At 43.5% G+C, this 21,436-nt stretch overlaps 1 protein-coding gene across 1 annotated transcript; it reads right to left on the minus strand.

Moving 5' to 3' along the window:
• Positions 1-1,685: 1,685 nt before the first annotated feature.
• Rps23 (ribosomal protein S23) lies at positions 1,686-3,706 on the minus strand. The gene is made up of 4 exons (XM_057789873.1): positions 3,638-3,706; positions 3,080-3,239; positions 2,010-2,130; positions 1,686-1,879 (listed from the first exon to the last, which is right to left on the minus strand). The coding sequence occupies exons 1-4, from the start codon at positions 3,639-3,641 to the stop codon at positions 1,733-1,735; spliced, it is 432 nt and encodes a 143-aa protein (XP_057645856.1). The 5' UTR covers positions 3,642-3,706; the 3' UTR covers positions 1,686-1,732.
• Positions 3,707-21,436: the final 17,730 nt, after the last annotated feature.

A 21,436-nucleotide genomic window follows, 5' to 3' on the forward strand; every position in this document is an offset into this window, starting at 1 on the left:
TCCCCAGGGACAGATGAAGGCAGTTTCACACTTTTCAAATAACGTGTATAGCTACTACTCTTAGTTTAATAGGACTGTCTGAGCTCTAGGAGTGTATACAAGTCCTTTGTTGAACATGCGATTTGAAAATACTTCATGTTACCTTTTAAGGATTTTCAAAATAACAAACTGGACGACCAACATTATAAAACATTATAAAAAAAGCTCTAAGAATCCTAACTCAGGTTAATGATGCTTTGGTTTGTTTTTATAGTCTCACCTTGTGCCTATTTAGAAACTCAACGTAATTCTACCACTCCTCTTCAGTCTTGATTAACCAAATTTTGTTACCTTTCAACCTTTGCTAACCCAAATTAACGTTTCTCGTTTCACCATACATTTTAGAATGTTTTCTAAAATTCCTTAAAAAAAAAATAGAACAGTTGAACCTGTGTCTCAGATTTTTTTCCTTTGGTGTGTGTGTGTGTGTGCGCGCGCGCGCGACAGGGTTTCATTTCCTGATACACACTGGCCTCAAACTCCAACTGGCCTCCCAGATGGGATTAGAGGTGTGAGCCACCATGCCCAGCCTTCTTGCTCATTGAGAAAAAAACATGGCAAGAGACACAAGCTTCATGCTGAGTGTGAAGGATAGAGCTTTGACCACCAATATGGGTAAGTATGCAGAAAAGGGACCAAAATCAGCTCCACACACTGAATCTGGTAGCCAGTGTACTGTGGGGCCATGCAGCTGTTTACAAGATGTTGTTGAGGGTGTCTGGACCTCAAGACAGAAGGGAACCAAGTTTTCTTTGGCTCCAGTTTTGTTGGCCATACTTTACCTCAGTGCTGTACTCCACACCTGCAGGCCCAGACTCCCTGGCAGAGTTGATCATGGACATCTCTGCCGCTAAAGGACACCCCCCGCCTGCTAGGAAGCATTGTAAGAAACCAAGGCCTGGTCTACTCTAGTGCAGACACCACTGGAGCTATAATCTCTAACCAGACAATAGAACACCCTGTGATCAAGGTTTAAAAATGCAAGGTACTCAACAGTGGGGAATGGTTTGAGCCAATAAAGTACAAAAAAATGCAGCCAAGTATAAAGACCAAAGCTGTCTCGGGGTAGTCCCCTTCACCCCTCCAGGCCGGCCCATGATCTGAGTTCTAGACCTGCAGCTTCTATGTGCTGAGCCTTCAGCAGTCACTTTCCCCGACTGCTTGAGGTTAAAGAGACATTCGATGGCATTCCCTTCTCAAAACTTCCCCTCTGTATCCCAGTTTACCTTGGCCTAAACTGCTGGGGCTGGAACCCCCGCCGTACACTCTCAAAGCACTCTTCCTACCTCAGCCAAGTGTTGGGAGCCCTACGCAACAGGCAGTTTTATCCACTGCTGACCGACCCTCAAAACTCAGGGAATTTGTGCCCGTTAAGCAAATTCTCCACAATCTGAGCCATGCCCTTAGTAAACACAGAAAATTAGGACCTTACAGATTAAATACTCATGCTATTAAACTTGACAACTGCCAAGTAGCAACAGAAACTCAATGCATGTTAAGACTATGCAGACTATTTTTATACTTGGCTGTAGATGCTAAGCAGTTTGTTTCAAGACACTTATACCACAAAATGTTTTAGCAACCGTTTCGTAAAAGAGGTAAAGGCAATTATTTTTGGAGGTTCAGGAAAAGAACTAAGACCAAACTATTCTTAGAATAGGAAAATTTATTACTGTGCTTCCACTGTCAAAATTTAGGATCTTGGTCTTTCCTTCTTGCCTTTGTACAGGGCCAAAAGGGACACGTTGGCTACTTTAACAACCTTAAAGCGGACTCCAGGAATATCACCCACAGCATGACCCTTTCGACCAAATCCAGCAACCAGAACTTCATCGTTTTCCTAAAGTAAAAAATAAAGTCCATTTAGATTTCACTAGTAATTAAAAGCATACTAATTAAAGTAAATGCCCAACGCAGAATTAAAAAAAGCCATCCCCCCAAACAGGAAGTACAGACTATAAGGCACCCACCTCAATGAAGTTCAAGCAACCATCATTGGGGACGAAAGCTGTGATCTTCTTGCCGTTCTTGATGAGCTGCACCCTGACACACTTCCTGATAGCAGAATTTGGCTGCTTGGCTTCAACTCCTCTGCAACACCAATGGCACATTGATATTCACATTAGTGAACAAGATTTCTAAAAAAATGACTAGTACCCACCCTCTCAATTCAGGCTCAAATCCCTCAGATTCCGTGATTTCAACTAAGTTTCTCTTTCGCCTGAGATTTTCCCAGAACTGTAGAGAGAACATTTAGCTCCTTTGGAGCTGCAAAAATGAGGTAACAAAAGATTCCAATTTGTCAAAATCACACACACAAAAATCGCTTTTGAAATTGATGCTCCCAGGCCAGGCGTGGTGGCTCACACCTCTAATCCCAGCAGGGAGAGGCAGGCAGATCTCTGACATTCTAAAAAGCATTAAGTTCTGAGCCAGCCAGGGCTCGGAAACCAAAACAAATAGCTCAAGACCAGCATGGTCTACAATGCTGAGTTCCAGGATTACAAAACTACAGGGAAACCCCGTCTCAAAACCCCCACCCCAAAATAAAGGCAATTTTGGGGGGCTGGAGAGATGGCTCAGTAGTTAAGAGCACTGACTGCTCTTCCAAGGTTCAATTCCCATCACCCACATGGCAGCTGTCTATAACCCTAAGATCTGACATCCTCACACAGGCATACACAGTCAAAATCAATGCAAATGAAATAAAAATAAACTAAAAGAAAAAAAGCAACTTCTCAACCCCCCAAAAGACGTAAGTATCAGCTGGTTCAGTCACACTTGTGAACAGTTCTCACTGTTCGATACGGTCTTCGGTATCTAGTCTTTTCCCAGTCCACCCAGAACAATGCTGAAATTAAGTAAACCTTTTTCATTCTATCTAGTTCTGAACATTAATCCTGACATAAACAAGGGTACCTTCCATTCTTTCTCCTTAAAAACCCAAACCAACGTGCCTCAGGATCTTTTGTAACTTCGAAGAATTACTCGTTCTCAATTACGATAAAGCAAAGCTTTTAGGAAGCAGCTTTTCACTTACACTTTTTCCAGCACGATTCCCTTGGCATGAGAGGCACCTCCAAAAGGATTGGCCTTCAGGGCTGTGCCCAAGTGGGCTTTCTTGTATTGTTTGTCATGCCACTTCTGGTCCCGTCGGTGGCTGCGGAGCTTCCTGGCAGTACGGAGACCACGACACTTGCCTGAAATTAAAACACCTGAGTTCTTTGCAAACCCGCCTAAGTCGCTTTAGTACACGAGCCTTGCCGAAGAGCCTTTAAACCCCGGAGTGTGTAGCTCACCTTAGTCCGTGGGCCAGTTGCCCTCAATCCCCTAGCTAACTCGGAGAGGTAAAAACACACCCCGATGCGGCCTTTCGGCTTACACAGGTTTCCAGAGCAAGACTCTGGGAGCAGCTGCGCCTGCACGGCATGGCGGCCCGTAGACCGCATGAGCCCTCCGGCCACGTGCCCGCGGGAGCCTCTTCCTCCGGCCTCCACCCCAGTGCAGCCATACTCCCCGCTCTATCGCCCCACTACCGACTGTACCCCGAGCCCCAGGTCCCTCCCGCAGGCGCTCAGCCCGACCACGCACGGCTCACCCATCTTGCCGACGCCACGGGCCCGAGAGAAAGAGAGAGCCGGGGCAGGAAGAACCCACAAGGCACTGCGTGAAGCCCCGCCCGACCGAGGACCCCGTGAGGCCGTCCGAGAGGCGCCTGTACCGATGTGGGAGCCTCCTTTGGAAATCGCTCAGTACCTTCACTTTTCTGAAACACAGTCTGAGTTTTATTCAATTTTTATCAAATTCAAAGCGATCTAGTTTACGTTGTTATTTCTTTCCAGGTAAATAACAAAGATTGAAGAATATGGACTACTAATCCCAGAAATCTTTGCGGTAAATGCTTACTGCGCATGCGTCCCCGGCAACCTCCCGTGGGTTTAGGGCTGGGCGGTGCTAATTCGGAGAGGGCGGAGCGGGGCGTCTCTGACGTCACTGATTGGCGGTGTCCTGAATTGTAGTCAGAAAAAGGCTTCTGAGGGTCTCTCCACGTGCTGCACAGTAAACTGTAAATTTTACTGAGGCAGTGATTCAGTGATCAAAAAAATCCAGCCAGCCGGGCGGTGGTGGCGCACGCCTTTAATCCCAGCACTCGGGAGGCAGAGGCAGGCGGATCTCTGTGAGTTCGAGACCATCCTGGTCTCCAAAGGGAGTTCCAGGCAGGCTTCAAAGCTACAGAGAAACCCTGTCTCGAAAAACCAAAAAAAAAAAAAAAAAAAAAAAATCCAGCCTTTAGCTTTAAAGAGTGAGCTGACATTTGCTGGTCGTGCGTCCTCGATTATTCTTTTAACTTTTAACTTTACAACTTGAGTTTCTCCTGGAAAGTGAAGTAAACATAGGTTTTTCTAGGATGTTGAGGCACTTAACATTAAAAAATTTAATATCCTTGCCTGAGTATTTGGCAATTAAGAGAATAAAGATTTCTGCTCATGTAAAGTTCAATATCTAGGTGTGAAGGGGCAGACCAAAAGTAAAAATAATAATAATAATTTACAAACTGACATGTTCTAGAAAAGTTTTATTTAGTAGCATAGAAGGTGGATTTATCGGGTACTTTAAGAACACTTCACTGAGCCGGTCCGTGGTAGCGCACGCCTTTAATCCCAGCACTCAGGAGGCAGAGACAGGTGGATCTCTGAGTTCGAGGCCAGCCTGGTCTACAAGACCTAGTTTCCAGTTCAGGCTCCAAAGCTATCAAAGAAATCCTGCCTTTTTTTTTTTCTCTCTCTCTCTCGCAACAACGAGACAAGCTTTGGTACCTGTCCTGGAACTAGTTCTTGTAGACTAGGCTGGCCTCGAACTCAGAGAAATCTGCCTGCCTCTGCCTTTCAAATGCTGGGATTAAAGGCATGAACCACCACTGCCCGGCTCAAGAGAAACCCCATCTTTAAAACAAACAAACAAACAAAAAACCGCATCGCTGTAGGTTACATTGGAGCTGGGAGCCTATATTTATCATAGGATACAGCCTTCCAGAAAACGTTTTCTGTCAATGAACTGAGAGATCAGTGAATACTGAGCCAAGATGTCTCTGCTTGCTACACTGAGACAGGGAACTCTACCACAGTATAATAAAGCTTTTTAAAACTCCTGCAGTGGCCAAGCACCACTTTTAAGCTTTAAGCTGGGGGATTCTTTTTTTTTTATTATTGATTTTTATTGAGCCTTACATTTTTCTCTGCTTCTTTCCCTTCCTCTCCCCTCCCCCCTTTAACTCTCTCCCAAGGTCCCCATGTAGATTAGATCTACGTAAGGCTCTCTTAGGGTCCTCATTGTTGTCTAGGTTGTCTGGGATTGTGGTTTGTAGGCTGGCTTTCTCTGCTTTATGTTTAAAAACCACCTATGAGTGAGTACATGTGATAATTATCTTTCTGAGTCTGGGTTACCTCACTCAAAACGATGTTTTCTAACTCCATTTTCCTGCAAAATTCAAGCTGTGGTTATTTTTTTCCTGCTGTGTAGTACTCCATAAGCTGGGGGATTCTTAAATAAGCTTTGTGGTATTTCTGGGAGAGACAAAAGCAGTTCTAGATGGTTCTGGAACCATTTAGTAAAGTGTAATTGTAAAAGGAGGTGATAACAACTTGGATACTCAGTGAAGGGGCTAAAGTCACTGGATTGGTTTGACTGGTTTGTGGTAAAGTCTAGGATGGTTTTCTGAGGACTGGATTTTGAGTGAGAAGGAGAACTGAAAAGAGTGTGTGATTGACGATTAGAACCTCAGTACTGTAGGGAGTTTGGAATGCTGCAATCATAAGGCCTTATCTTGAGCCCAGCCCTCTGAACAACCTCTCCTTGCCCGTCGCTGTGCTGGAACTAACATTTTGTAACTGATACTTAAAAACCTGCTTCCACCAGTCAATCCAAAAGCTAAGAATCTCATCAGATAGCACCTTGGGCCCACAGAAAAGCTTTCCCCATCTTGATGCTTCTACATCTCTGGTGCACCCACCAATCGTTTTTAGACTTGCCTTGATTTATGACGTTTTTGTTCTGTGAAATTGTACAAACTTTATGAAACTGCTTCTGAATTGGAACATGGAATTGGGGGTAAGTTAAATCTGTGTTCCCGGAACACGGTAACTCAAAATGTCTCCAGCATAAACCATCCTTGTTCCTTTAAGACCAGAGCTGTGACATTTATGTCATTGATTTTTCACCTGAGCAACTGTATTATTAAGTGGGAAAAGCTGAAAAGGTTTTTTTTTGAGACATGGTGTCATGTAGCACAGGCTGGTCTACATGTCTGTATCCAAGCTGCTATCACCTCCTTTTACAGACAGCCACACCTGGTCTGGAAGAACATATTTGTAAAGGGAAATTAAATGCTCTGTTTTGTGTGTTCAGTTTCACATCCAGGGATGTGATTTGGGTCTGTAGACTTTTAAGTTCAGCAAAATCCTGAACAGATATCGTTCCTGGCGGAGTGACACAACGGGATGCTCAGCAGATGGAAAGAAAACAAAAGAAACAATTTCTACCTTCTTCCTCAGCACCACTGGGGACACATATACCTATGTCAGCTTCCTCCGTCAAATGACACGGTGATGTAGACAACAGGTACCTTCTATTCTAGAGATCTCTCAGAGATGTCTGAAGACCACCACGATGATATTCTCTCAGACAAATAAATATATGGTTGGAAGTCAGTAACCCCGTTACAAATGGCTCAGCCAGTGGTCGGTTGATAACATCGTTTCTATGTGAATAAGCACTTCACTTTCTTAGCCTAGACAAGGCCAGAGCCTCCTGTCATAAGAAAAACCTGTTTTACAGCTTAAAGAAGCTAATCAGAAGCTGTAGACAAGAAAACAGCTCTCTTCAAATAGAGACGTCCCGAAATAAACCAAGAGTCCCTATTCCAACAATTGATCACAGACTCTCAAGTAAGCCTGTCCACTTTCTGAGTTCGAACACAACAGCATAACTTCTTTTGTTTCTTCTTTCCCATCTCTCTTCTCTAGACCCAGGCCAAATCGTAATCTTGACTATCATGACAGTCTAAGCATCCATTTCCACTCAGCCACCCACAGAATTCCACTACCTGACGTTCCCTCTTCTGCCTCTGGATAGCTGCTAAGGTCTCCAGCCTGCCTGACCTCTTATTTTTTTTCTCTCAAATGCCAATAAAATTGTTCTGGAGTCTCCCTCTGAGACTGCTTGCAAATTATTTTTATTAACAAGACAATTAACTTGAAAAGCATGTCCCCAGTGAGAACTATTATTGTCTAAAAGAGTTAACACAGGCAGGAAATGGAATGGGAATTTCCTGGTGCTAAGCACCTAGAGATTGAGGAGATGTTAGTCCCAAGATAAAAAGATGCAATGATAAGAAATTCCAGAACTGTATAACACGGAGAGTGTACTTGGTAATACCGTGTACTTAAAAGTTGTACCTTGGTGGGTTTTTATTTGGGGGTGGGGGAGAAATGAAAAAAAAAGTTGCTAAGAGATTTTAAGGTACTTAACACACACAATAGGCAATAGGCACTTGAGGTAATGCATATATTAAACAGATTAATTTAGCCACTGATACCTGCATATATACCTCCGTTTCCTCTGGTCAAATGGCATGATGACTTAGACAACAGTGGTTCCTTTGTTAGAGATTCTTTGAGACATATGAAGACCAACGTAATGATATCTTTCCACACAAATACATGGTTGATTTTATAATCATACATGCAGTCATATATATCATGTTGCATCCCCTAGGTGTGTATAATTATTTGATTAATTTTTTTTGTTTTGTTTTTTGTTTTTCGTGACAGGGCTTTTCTGTGTAGCTTTGGTAGTTGTCCTGGAACTAGCTCTTATAGACCAGGCTGGCCACCCACTCACAGAGATCCACCTGCCTCTGCCTCCCGAGTGCTGCGACTTTAAAAATAATTTTTTTAAAAAAATAGTTTATTTAAATTCATTTTATGTGCATTGGTGTGACGGTGTCAGGTGCCCTGGAACTGGAGTTACAGACAGTTGTTAGCTGCCATGTGGTTGCTGGGAATTGAACTCGGGTCCTCTGGAAAAGCAGCCAGTGCTCTTAACCGCTGAGCCATCTCTCCAGCCCCTAAAAATAATTTTAAAAAAATGATTTCTCTGGTTAAATTGTATCACCACCTTACACTAAAAGTAAACCCCCAAATATCTTAAATGTTTAAATATCTGCAATGAAACTCAGAAGAAAACAAAATTTGATATGTATCTATTTGAACTTGGGGGAGGAAAAGATTTTTGTAGAGAAAAAGAAGTTAATCATATTAAAATTAAGAGTCTTCATCAAGAACATCTGAAAGAACTGGGGATGTAGCTCAGTGGCAGAGCACTTCCATAGCAAAGGGTCCTGGGTTCGGGGCCCAGCACTGAAAAAGAATTCCAAACAATAAAAAGACCCAGTTATAAACTGGGGCTTGGTGTTCAGTTGCACAACTGATGATAGGCTGATACTTTAAAATGTTTGTGCATAATAAGAAAATAAATTCTTCAAAGGGAACCAGTAGAAGAAATAAATAGCATATTCCAGAAACAGAATATCCATAACTTCTTGAAAAACCTTGCATTCTTTCTGACTGTGGCTTAAAGCACAAAGCTAGCCTTGAACTTTACTGAGAGGGCATTCTCTTATTTCATCTTCAAGGGTCCAGGGAAAATCTGGATGATTTGTTTATATTTTAAGATCTACTTATCTGCATTTATGTGAATGTGTGCATTTCTCTGTGTATGTGTATTATGAGGGCAGGTTCCTGTAGACACCAGGCAAGGGTGCCAGAGTCCCTGGAGCTGGACTTAGGTGGTCCTGTGTTCCCCAACACCACTGTGTGGGGCACTGGCAACTGAACTCCAGTCCTCTGAAAAAAACAGCGAATGTTCTTAACCATGGAGCCATCTCTGTAGCCCTGATTTGTTTCTTTCTTTCTTTTTTGATTTTTTGTTTTCAAGACAGGGCTTTTCTATGTAACAGCCCTGGCTGTCCTGAAACTTGCTCCGTCAACCAAGCTGGCCTGGAACTCAGAGATCCACCTGCCCCTTGCCTCCTGAGTCCCGGAATTAAAGGTGTGTGCAACCATGTCTGGTCTAACTTGTTTTGTTTCTTAAAAGCTTAGTAAATTGGCTGGAGAGGTGGCTCAGAGGTTAAGAGCACTGGCTGCTCTTCCAGAGGTCCTGAGTTCAATTCCCAGCAACCACATGGTGGCTCACAACCATCTGTAATGAGATCTGGTGCCCTCTTCTGGCCTGCAGGCATGCATGTAGGCACTGTATATATAAAAAATAAATAAATCCTTAAAAAAAGTTTAGTAAATAATCTGTAATGTTATCTGATGTTTTCCTTGTGGAAAGGTGATTAAACACAGTGTAAATCTTTTTAATTGGTATAAAAAATTCACAGATTTGATCTGGATTTTTTTCTTGAGTCATTTTTCTAGGATTTTTATCTCTCAATTTATCTGAGTTCTCAAAATTATTTTTTAGAACTATAGGTTTAGATGGGATAATTCTGTCCATCGTTACATTTTGCATACACATATATAAGTTTACATATATGTGTGTGCATATATATTGTAAGACATTTAATTATAATATTTAATTTCTTTAGTAAATATAGTATTAGTTATTTGGTTGTTTAGTTATGCTATGTTTTCAATAGTGGGCTTAATTACAACATTATTCTCTTGTTTGCTTTTCTTCAGACCACAAATAAAGCATGATTTAATGTTCAGTGTGAGTTCTGAGGCAAATATTAGCATTACTGTAGCTAAGCCAGGCAATAGAAGAGTTGAGGCAACCTGTGCACATGGCAGAAACCTCAGCAGCCTATGAAACTGAGGGCTAGCCTGGGCTTCCTGAGACCTTCTCTCAAAAGCCAAAGGCGAGGATCAGCTTGAAGAATGAACGCTTGAGGAGAAAGGTTTCAAAAGTTCTCTCCCTCAGGGACAGTGAGCTAGCAGGAAGTAGAGGGAAAGGAACTAAAGAAGTAAGTGGTCCCAGCCGTGTTCACCCCGTTGGCCAGGCTGGAGGTGTGGATCTGACTCTATGCTGAAAGGCCGTGGGAGGGTTCCGCGTCAGCATGTGGCAAGATCTGAACTACATTTTAATTAAAAGGATCTCTGTGTCCATTCTGAAAGAATTGCTGCGGGAGCAAAGGGGAGACTTGGGTGAAAGAGACAGTCTGTTACAAAGTCCACTGAGAACTGTAGGAAGGCGCCCTGGAAAGCGAGCAAGATCTTGAGATTCAGACTACATGTATGATGAAGGGAAGAGCAGGCTCGCTTACATCTCACCGTGTGCTCCACCAGTGTCCGAGGGCTTTTGGTGTCACGAGTGGATTACTAAGGTGAATTACTAAGGCTGTCACTGTATACTTTTTTTTCTTTTTTCTTTTTTCCTTTTTTTTTTTTTTTTTTTTTTTTTTTTGGTTTTTCGAGACAGGGTTTCTCTGTGGTTTTGGAGCTTGTCCTGGAACTAGCTCTTGTAGACCAGGCTGGTCTCGAACTCACAGAGATCCGCCTGCCTCTGCCTCCCAAAGTGCTGGGATTAAAGGCGTGCACCACCACGCCTTTAATAATAATAATAATAATAATAATAATAATAATAATAATAATAATAAAAATCTACTGAACGTTAAGTAAACATGATTCAAATCTAGATGGAAAATAGGTTGCTAAACTGTAAACTACCTGGGTAAGCACAACTAAGTGGGGGTAGCTGTTGTGTTTTCATTAGAGTTGCAGCCCAACATCTGGGTCATTAGGGATTGAGGAAATACCAAGAGACACCCGGAAACAAAGGAGTTGGTTGGTGACTCCGGCGATGTGCGCCAGTGGGCGAGAGGGCGCCAACAGTCTTCTCTTGGTCTGTGTGTTTTCCAGCCAAGAGGAATTCCGTTATTGAAACACCGTGTTTCTCCTAGTCGCTCTACTTCTCCATCCAGGTCAGCGGCCATAAAATTAGGAAGACATATTTCGACATATTTAGCTTTTTCCTTTTCTGGCCAAGGTTGTCCAGGACCTGAACATTTCCTCCATTTTTTTCACAGCCGACTCCTCTTGCTGCTGAGAGCCCAGTGTTTGTATCACAGGCTGCCATGCCTGGGTCTTAAAATCCATTCTGCGTGCACACTGAGTCTTTCAGGGTCCTTTTAGTGATGGAGAGGGAGGGTCCCAGCCTTGCAGCTTCTACCCTTTGTCCTCTTCCTTAGCTGGTTTAGCACGCAGGGGTGTGGGAGCTACATATTTTTCTCAGTTCTGTCAGATGTTTGTCTTTCCTCAACTAAGATGCAAGATTTGGTTTTGGGAAATTGGATCAGGTGGTGAGATTTAGGTCAAGGGTGATGCCGGCTCATTATCCCGCACCAGGAGAAGTTTTAGATTTGGGGGGAAAGGGCCAAAGGTTTTTAACAGTGTTGACAGCTAATATTGGAGCATTTAATGTAGTTGGAAATAACGCCCAGTGTTTTAACTATAAAAAGCGATGTAGCAGTTGCTATGGAAACGTGACAAGTTAAAATAACAGCTCGAAGTGAGAATACAGAGCAGCAAGGGCAGGCCCCTGATTACACGATCGGCGTGAAGGCAGTTGATGAATGCCGAGTGCTTCATTTTACCTGATTAAATTATTAAACATAATTTTTCTCTTTATACAGAATGAATAGAATTTCTTATCCTGCCATTTGGTGCAGCGATTATTCTCATAGCTATTCCAAGGAGAGGCTAAAGAACTAAGTCTGCATTGCCATGTAATCTAACTAATAGTCAGGCCTGATCTGTAAAAATCCTGTTATAATTAAACCTCTATAGGACCCAGGGGGAACGGCAGGACTGTTCTTTGATGCCCTTTGTGAGATTCCTGGAAGGGAGCTCTCATTTTAAATATGCACATTAAAACTTGCCCCCAGGTGTTCTCCAGCTTGGCCAAGACCCAAACAAAGGAAACTAGGCTTCAATTTCAGCCGAGGCCATTATGAGAAAGGTAATTTCCCTCCCCGCTAAGGAATATTAAGTTTTTGAATGTCCTTCCCTGGAGAGGTAAGGCCAGAATAGATAGAGCAGATTCATTCCTGCTGTCTGTGCATTCAGCCCGGGGAACCACCTGATCCATGGTCATCCTGTACTAATGAGAACTTATTGGTTAAAAGAGTTCATGGAAAACAAATTTCTTAAAAGAAAAAAGAATCAGAGGAAATAGAAACGAAATGGATAAACGAGTGGATGAAGAAATAAATAAATCAAAATAAAGGGCTCTAGGATTTTACAGGACAGGTCCTACCAGGCCCCCTTTGTCTGCCATGTGGTGGTGAGGATGAGAAAAAGATGTCCTCCCTCAGCCCGTCTGGACAACTGTGGCAGTCGGGAGAGCTGACCTAGACCCTCTCCAACTGCACCTCACCTAGACACCGAAATGGAGCTGACCTAGATCGCGACCAATGGCAGCACGAGGGAGATCAGGCGCTGCACCTCACCTAGGCACCAGAGTGGGGCTGACCCTGTGGACAGGGATGGGGCAAGCTGGCCCTGAGAATGTGAGCATGGGAGATCTGGTTCTGCCCCTCGTCTGCCACGTGGTAGTGTGGACAAAGGGAAGGTGTGTCCGTCCATGTCGTGTCGTGTCGGTAACCCCCCCCCCACCACCTCTGATAGGTGGAGGGGTGGCTTTGAGGTCACGAGAACTGGCGAGTAGGCCCCAGTCTCACTGATTGCAGCACTTGGGAAAGCAGGCCCTGCTCCTCACCTGGGCAACCCAGTAGAGCTGACCCTGCTGGTAGGGGTGCAGGTGAGCCGACTCTGAGGGCCTCACTGCGGGAGAACTAGCCCCACTTCTCATGTAGTGTTGTGGGACGGATGCCCCCTCCCTCTTTCCCCTTGCCCCTCACTGCCTACAACACACAGGAGAGCTGGCCTTGTATCTCTCCCGGGCACCACAGCAGTGCCGACCCTGCTGGTGGGGGCAGGTGAGCCCCCCCTGAGGTTGTGAGAGTGGAACTGTTGGCCCTGCACCCCTGGTCTGCTATGTGGTGGTGAGGGAGAGGGGAAGAGGCTCTCCCCGCTTCCCTTGCCACCTGTGGTGGATGAGAGAACTGACGGTGCTCCTCATCCGGTGCAGAACTTGAGAGTGGGCCCTGCGCTTTGCCTGGGCAACACAGTAGAGATGACCCTATTAACGGAAGCATGAGTGCGTGGACCTGGAGTGGGAACGGCAAGTGTGAAAGACAGAACACTGGCCCTCGTCTACCATACGATGGTGTGGGCAAGGGAGAGAAGCTTCCCTCGTGGCCCTCAAGGCCTGTGGTAGGCCGGAGAGCCCTGTCTGAGGTCACTAGAGTTAGAGAGCTTGCCTTGCCTCTCTCACCAGCTGCAGCAGCAGGCAGCACAATAGAGCTGGCTCTGGTGGTCAGCGTGGGCGAGCTGACCCTGAAGGCATGAGAGCAGGAGAATCAGATGCACCCCTTGCTGCTTACTACGTAGGATGAGTTAGCCAGGGCAGTACCGGAGAGCTCACCCTCGTGTTGAGGATGAAGGAAAGCTGACAGGGTGGCCAACCCAGCAACCACCTCGCCCCAGAACCAGAGCTCTGAGTTGACCCATCCTGTCATCCACCCCATCTATGATCTGTGAAGGGACTGGTCCTGCAGACCCAAAGTGACAGGCTGTCCACGACACAGGACAGCAACAGGACAACAAAGAGGAACCACAGCGAAGGCCCAGTATGGATGAGGTAGCAAAAGCTACAGATCTCAAAGCAGACCAACAACTCAATGTAAGGAGTCATTGCAAAAACCAATATACACAGAGGCAGGTGAATCTCTGTGAGTTCGAGACCAGCCTGGTCTACAAGAGCTAGTTCCAGGACAGGCTCCAAAGCCACAGAGAAACCCTGTCTCGAAAAACCAAAAAAAAAGAAAAAAAAAAAACCAATATACAGACTAAAGAACTGTGTGACTCACTGTGCCACGCTACAGCTTCTACACTGAGATTTTTCTTTTCTTTTCTTTTAAACCTTATCTCGTTTCCTCCTGGAGGGGGTGGGGTTGCAAGGGTAGAGGGCAGATGGGAAGAGCAGGGAGATAAGGGGGATCGAGATGTCTGATGTTAAATCCACAAAGAATCGATAAAAAGTTAAATTTGGGAAAAAATGCAGGCCTTGAGAGATAGCTCAGTGGTTAAGAGCACTGGTTGCTCTTCCAGAGGACTGGGGTTTAATTCCCAGCACCTACAGGGCAGCTCACAACTGTCTGTAACTCCAGTTCTAGGGTATCCAACACCCTCACATAGATATACATGCAGCCAAAACACCAATGCACATAAAATTAAACAAATAAAATGAAAAAAAATCCCTTTCTGCTCTTATTGGTCCCAGAAGTCACTGTATACGAGTCACCAGTAAGATGGACTGTCTCTTCTACGCAATGAGTAATGCACATATATGCACATAAATTTTACCATTTATTCAATGGCTTTATGCTAAACTTACAAAATTTATGCTATTATGAAAATTATTATTACAAAAACAGTATCTTAGACAATACTTACAATCCAGGACTGGGGAGGTGGAGGCATAAGGATGAGGCGTTCAAGGCCAGCCTCAGCTATGTGGTAGGTTCCTGGGCAGCCTGTGCTGTACTAGACGCTGTCTCAACTCTTGACCCACCCTACACATAAATGAAATAATACCTTGGATTTGATAAGCGCATGCGATGTTCTCTTTAAGATGAAATGTGCTAGTTCAGGTCTATCCAAACAGACCGCTACACTCTGGTTACAGATGCTAAGCCCTAAGTAAAGGGCCGCATCGCACAGCGCGTTTTTTGTGGTGAGCTTCATTTCCATGAATTCAAAGTGGCTTCTGCCTCTGTTGAGTTGGGAACCCTGGAAGCATACAGTAAAACAAACAAGCAAACAAACACAACAACAACAACAACAAATCTCCCCGTTATCTGAAACTATTAAAGGCCTTTTCCCTTAGGATCCAGGTCAGAGTCTTCTCCCAGCCTCAAGCTCCCCTTTGTACCCCACGTATGTCTCCTCAATGGCTCTTTAGTAGAGCTTCTCAATAAAGGCTCTTTTCATGATGCAGACGGCAGAAATCCTTGTCAAATCTCTTGCCTCTGTTTATACCTGCCACTCTGCATCTCTTCTTTCTTCCACCCTTACCTGGCTGGACGTGGACATGGAAAAGGCTGCCGGCTTCCTGAGTGCACCTCTAAAGGTGTCTGCCTCAGCCATCAGGGCCTTACATTTTTGCATATTATCTGGAAAAGACTGTTTTTTTTTTTTTTTTTTATTGATTTGATCTTTTTTCTCACCCTTTTGTTTCTGGTAGAGAATGTGGTACAGGGCCAATCAGTGTTTGCTGGTTGGACGAATGTATGCAGGAGCAGGCCTCCTGTCTCACGTGCCACTGATCTTAGACAGGAGCCATGTTTCATGACGTGGAAAGAAATCTACAGTAAGAAGCATTAACATTTAAATTAGAAGCACTTGTAACTGTTTGATTTACTATTCCGATTCCAATTAAATCAGAAGCTGATTTGATGGAAATTTCTAGGAACCTCATCAGCAGCTAGATCCTGAACTTGATGCAGATTTTTGCATCTTGCACACCTCCCTGCATGCCAGGAGCAAGACACACACACTACAGCAGTTTGCTGGGGAGACAAATACAACCTGAGTTTGTTTCTTTCTTTTTTATTTCATTTTATTTTTTGACATGTAAAGTAATGGACTTCATAGTGGCAATTTCATAGATATGTGTAATTTACTTCATCATTTCTATTTTTAGCCAACTAAATTCGATGGAACATTTGAAGCAATTCATTTTCTAGTTAAAGTGCTCTAAAATTCAGGTCCTAGGAGTCACAACCACACGGCAAGAAGTGGGGCTTAATTATGTGGAATTATTGATGGGCTCATTATCAGTCATTCACTCAGTACATTTTCTTGGATATCCACTAGAACTCTACATATATATTAGCTAATTAGTCAAGGTCCCTGCTCTCAGTGGAAAAGCTTTCTGGTGAGGAAGCAACAGAAATAACTCAATAAATATTTAACTGCAAGTTGTGATGTCTAGTTACAAGGAAAACTGAGTTGGCCCGCACTGTCAGAGACCATGAGAGTTACAGGAGGTGACAACTGTGTTCAGATGTCAGCCCACCAGAGGGTGACTCTGATGGAGGTTAATCCCGTCCAAGCCCACAGGACCATCGACTCTGGAAACATCACTCATATTTGCTAAAGCAGTTATGGTGCCTCCCCAATACCTGTACTGTAGTGTGTGATCTCGTGAAATGAGTCCACGTAATCTTATGATGGCATCTCAATCTTGTGTGTATGTGTGTGTGTGTATGTGTGTGTGTGTGTCTGTGGGTGGTCAGGAAGGTGACTTCTCTCTACACTGTGTTCTCCACATTATGGTGAGAAACTTAGAAGCCTGTTCTGACAAAGTAAGCTGGCCAGACATGGGTCCTTCTGGACAGATCAAAAAAAGAAACTATCTCAGAGCAGAATTGCTGGTGTCCGGCCTTGCTAGATCTAAGTTCTTTTAAGGTTTAAGATGAATTAGGGCGGCATTGCAAGTGTCTGCCCTTGTTAAATCAATAACTCCTATATTTTCTTAAGTTTCCTTCCCTGACACCTCCCTGCTCAGACTTAAAATGGCAATTAACACTTTGTACCAGTTTTTAATGCAAGATTTTAGATTTAATAGACTAACTGCTTTTGTTTAGATCCTGAGATTCAGGTGATAAAAAAGGCTGTTAATTGACTAACCATGTGCAGATATTATTAATCACACTTTAGAATTGTAAAATAATGCACATATTCTTTGTCTTTTCCTTAGCTCTCTCAATAGTCTAGCTTTCTCCCTTTGTAACCTTAGCAGCCCCTTTAAGAGATAGCTGTTACCTCCCCACATCTGCAGCTGTGGTTGGCTGCAAACTAGTTGATAAGTTTGCTATGGATCTTCAAAGAATACCTGTGTCCCTGAGAATTTTCCTTGTAGTTTTTTATTACTAACAAGTTGCTAATATACATGTGTGTGTATTCAATATATATATATATATATATATATATATATATATATATATATATATATATATGCATGCATGCTTGGGAATTTGTATTGGCAGAAGAAATAAGGTTGGAAGAATAAGAATGTAAAGTGTAGAGGAATAAGAACATAGAATGTAGAAAAAAAAGAAATGTGAGAATTGGGACAGAAACTTAGAGCTATGAAATTATAGACAGTACAAGAGAATCAGACTTATAGAAGAAATAAAGAAAATGACCCTTAGATACTGTGTGAGGTTATTATAAAAATCTTTCAGTCCCCACTCCTGAGAAGCATTTCTCTTTTGGAGCTCTGGTAGGGGCTGGGAGCTGTTCTCTCGGCCTTCATACCCCACAGAGGAAGCTCATGTGACCTGTTATGGGTGTTAAGCAGCTGAGGGCAGTCTGTGTGCCCACAACATGGTCAAGGGAAGTAGCTAACATGGTGAAGGAGAGAGCAGCAAGGGCTATCCTGGGCTTTGTAGAGTGTAGTTAGATTTGGATTTTGAGTCACTGTGCAAAGACCATTATCATTCATTTACTATTTGGACTGGTGGGTTTCTTTTTATCTGAAAGCATTGGTAAATATTGGTTTCTGTTACTATATGCTTCCCAAATTAAGTTAGATGCTTTTCCATTGTGAACCTAGTTTTATATATGAATATGAAAGATGAATTTTTGATATTCAAAATTACAGGTAACATTAATTTAGCAATATATAACAAGGCAGAAAATTAAACAAAGCTGTTCAACTTCCTATTCTTTCTGGACATTGTTGAGGGAAAAATTTTCTACATGCTTCTACATTTTCTGTGTGTGTTGTGAGCCTCTTGCTTTTCTTTGTTCTGGAAATATTTTCCCTTCTGTTTTCACAATGAATAGTGCTGAAGCATGAAAACACACCTCCCTTTAAAGCCAATGGCAGGTTTGTTTATAGCCTTGAAAACAGGAACACTCTTCTTCTGGAATTAAAGGCTTGGGTTTCCTAAACACTATGTGTTCTCGGGTCCCCTTGGGTTAGTCAGGTTCTCATCACCATGACAACACACAAGTACGAGAGGCAAGGAAGGTTTCTTTTTGGCTTGTGGTCTCAGAAGTTGCAGGCATGATTGATTGGCTGTGTTGTCATAGGCCTCTGGTGAGGCAGACCTCCACAGCAGTGGGACAAATGGCAGAGGAGACAGCTCATCTCATAGCAGAGTGGAAGAGAGAGAGACAGAGACAGAGACAGAGAGAGCAAGATTGTGTGTGTGTCAGAGAGAGAGAAAGAGAGTCTGAGCTATAATATATCCTTTGACAACAGATGCCCAGTGACTCACTTCCTCCAATAGGTCCTGGCTCCCAAGTCTGTTCTGTTAGGAAATGGACACAAGTACAGTGATGTTCATGGAATTGCTAGGATACGGACAGAGGTACAGTGATGTTCGTGGAGTTGCTAGGACACGGACACAGGTGCAGTGATGTTCATGGAGTTGCTAGGACATGAACACGGGTACAGTGATGTTCATGGAGTTGCTAAAACACTGACACAGGTACAGTGATGTTCACAGAGTTGCTAGGACATGGACACAGGTACAGTGATGTTCATGGAGTTGCTAAGACAAGAGCACGGGTACAGTGATGATCATGGAGTTGCAAGGACACAGACACAAGTACAGTGATGTTCATCGAGCTGTTGGGTGATGAGTCATGAAGTCTGTTTTTCACCCAGGGGTCCCATTGTCTGCCACCATTTCTGAAACGGGAAGACTGATTTGTCAGCTGCAAGTGGTAAAATCTCAGGCTTTCCACGCTCTTGACAAAAATTCCCAGTCAATCTACAAGGCTGGGATAATGTGAGGCAAAGCCATTCCCTAGTGTGTTCAGCCTGTAAGATAATCCAATTAACAATGTTCCACTGTTTTTCTCCTGCAAAGTCACAAGATGAGCTATTCTCAGACAATCACATCTTGAGTGTGACTTCTATTTTGAAATGTGTGAAACCTACTGGGTATTAATCATTCTGCTTTTAATATTCTTAACCATGTAGGAAGATAATCTCAAACAAAAGGAGTGATATGGTAGAATTTTAGGAACATCAAGACACATAATACTTGATTAAAACTAGCAATTTTGGGCGTGTAGGCTTGAATGATCCCCAAGCATAGTTTATGACTGATTCATACTACTATGTGTATTCATACTATTAAACTACTGTAGTTCCTCTGCACTCATACAACCAGACCCGTCACAACAGGAGATGGTCTTGGGATCATGCTTCCTCCCCACATAGGTTCCCAGGAGCAGACAGTGTCATTGATACCATAGAAGACTTCAAAGAATTCTTTTGACAGTGGTAGATGTTCTATGTCTCCAATATAGTGGCTACAAGTGAAGGGTAGTTAGATACTCAACACCTTGAATCTGTTGAGTTTGAATTGAGAACTGTTATATATGTAAATTCTCAAAATTAAAAACTGTAGTATTTTAGATATATCAAGTTAATTATTAAAGTTAATTTTGCATTATTTTTTCTTCTTTACTGTAACCACCAGAGAGTTTAAGCTCCATGTATTGCCCTTACAGAACTATGGCTGTTCTAGAGTCTTGCTAACTTGAAGGGAAGTCCTAGAGCCAGCAGCATCTCTGTCAAAGATAGGAACAGAGACTCCTCACCCCACCTACACCTACAGAGATAGAACTCAAATCCCAGAAAAATCCAATAAACTGTACAAACATGAAGGGTTAAGTAACAGGGAACTCCCGGGGCCAGGGTTGCCATTTAACTGTTACATATGTAGACTAGTCAATAAAATGTAGTTTTCTGATAAATAATCATGACTTTTATATACTATATCTGTGTGTGTGTGTGTGCCAAAAATCAACTCCTATTCCTCAGGGTGATACTCACCTTGATTTTGGAGATAGGGTTTCTCACTGACCTTGGACTTGCAGGGTAGACTATGCTGGCCAGCAGGCTTCCCCAGCACCAAGATTGCAGTTGTGATCTTCTGGGCCTAGTTTTTATACACAGGTTCTCCAAATCTAACCTGGGTCTTAAAGTTGCATAGCAAGCAATTTACCAATTGGCCCTCTTTTCAGCCCAATGTCCTATGTCTTAAATATCACGTGGGGCACACATATTAAAATTATTTGTTTTTTTTTTTCTTCTCAGATTCCAGTTTAACTGGATATTGTACAGCTTATTTGTCAATGCTATTGAAGACTAAATTCCTGCTCTCAAACCTGCCTTAGCAATTGGAAGCATCACCCTAGCCCCTGGCCTGGGAGTGGCCTTGGTCCAGACTCCAATGCCTGCTGACCCCTCCCTGGGGAGGGTCAGGACCACTCCCACAGGGTATTTAGGTGGCCGCCCAGAGAAGGAACACGTGGTCTGTGGGGTTTGCGTGGACTCCTCTCACCGCCATGCTGTCCCAGTCCACCCAGGAGTGCTGCACTTATTAAATGTGGGCATTTTTAATTCAGTCTAATCTGGTCTGGTTGGAATTATTTTGCGTTGGCGGAGAGATTCTTGGGAATATTCATAACACTTAGAACTTGGAATTCTAGAGAATCAGGAAAAAGATCAAGTAGATAAAAAGAGGTGAAGAGTGGAAGTGGGAACATGGAAGAAAAGGCAGAACAGCATTATGAGAGGAAGCAGAAAAGAATCAGGGCAGGAAAAACTGTACAGAACTCATTACTACAGCTATTGAGGCAGCGTCTCACATTGCCCTGGTGTAACCAAGGTTGAACTTTTGTTCTTTTTATCATTTATCTTTTGTTTTTGTTTTTGTTTTTGTTTTTGTTTTGAGACAGCTCTGGCTGTCCTGGAACTCACTTTGTAGACCAGGATGGCCTAGAACTCACAGAGATTCTCCTGCTTCTGCCTCCTGAGGTGCCACCACCACCTGGCAGACTTTGGGCTTTCTTGCTTTCCACATCCCAAGCTGGATGTGTGCAATAGCAGATGTGGGCCAGCTCTCCCAGCTTATTGTTCAGCTCTCATCCCAGCCTCTCCCCCTATCTCTGTGTTTTCCCACCTCCCCTGCTACTTTGCTTCTTTTTCTTTTGTTGTTTTTTTGAAGGGATGCCTGGAGCCATGTGAATAGGAGACAGCCCACAAAGAAGACAAGAATGTCATCAAACAAGTCCCCAGCATCCCTCAAGACTTCTCTGAACGTTCTTTAGAGACAACCCTTTCTCAGGCTGGAGAGATGGTTCAGTGGTTAAGGGCACTGGTTGCTTTTCCAGAGGACCCAGGTTGGATTCCCAGCACTGGCATGGTGGCTAGGAACCATGTGTAACTCCGGTTTCAGGGG

Source organism: Chionomys nivalis, chromosome 15, assembly GCF_950005125.1.
Source record: "Chionomys nivalis chromosome 15, mChiNiv1.1, whole genome shotgun sequence".
Classification (NCBI taxonomy): domain Eukaryota; kingdom Metazoa; phylum Chordata; class Mammalia; order Rodentia; family Cricetidae; genus Chionomys; species Chionomys nivalis.

Coding starts and splice junctions, on each gene's coding strand:
- Rps23 (XM_057789873.1), bottom strand. Junction 2,131..3,079: donor GGAATCGTGCTGGAAAAAGT/GTAAGTGAAAAG, acceptor TTGGTGTTGCAG/AGGAGTTGAAGCCAAGCAGC. Junction 1,880..2,009: donor GTTGCTTGAACTTCATTGAG/GTGGGTGCCTTA, acceptor TTTTTACTTTAG/GAAAACGATGAAGTTCTGGT.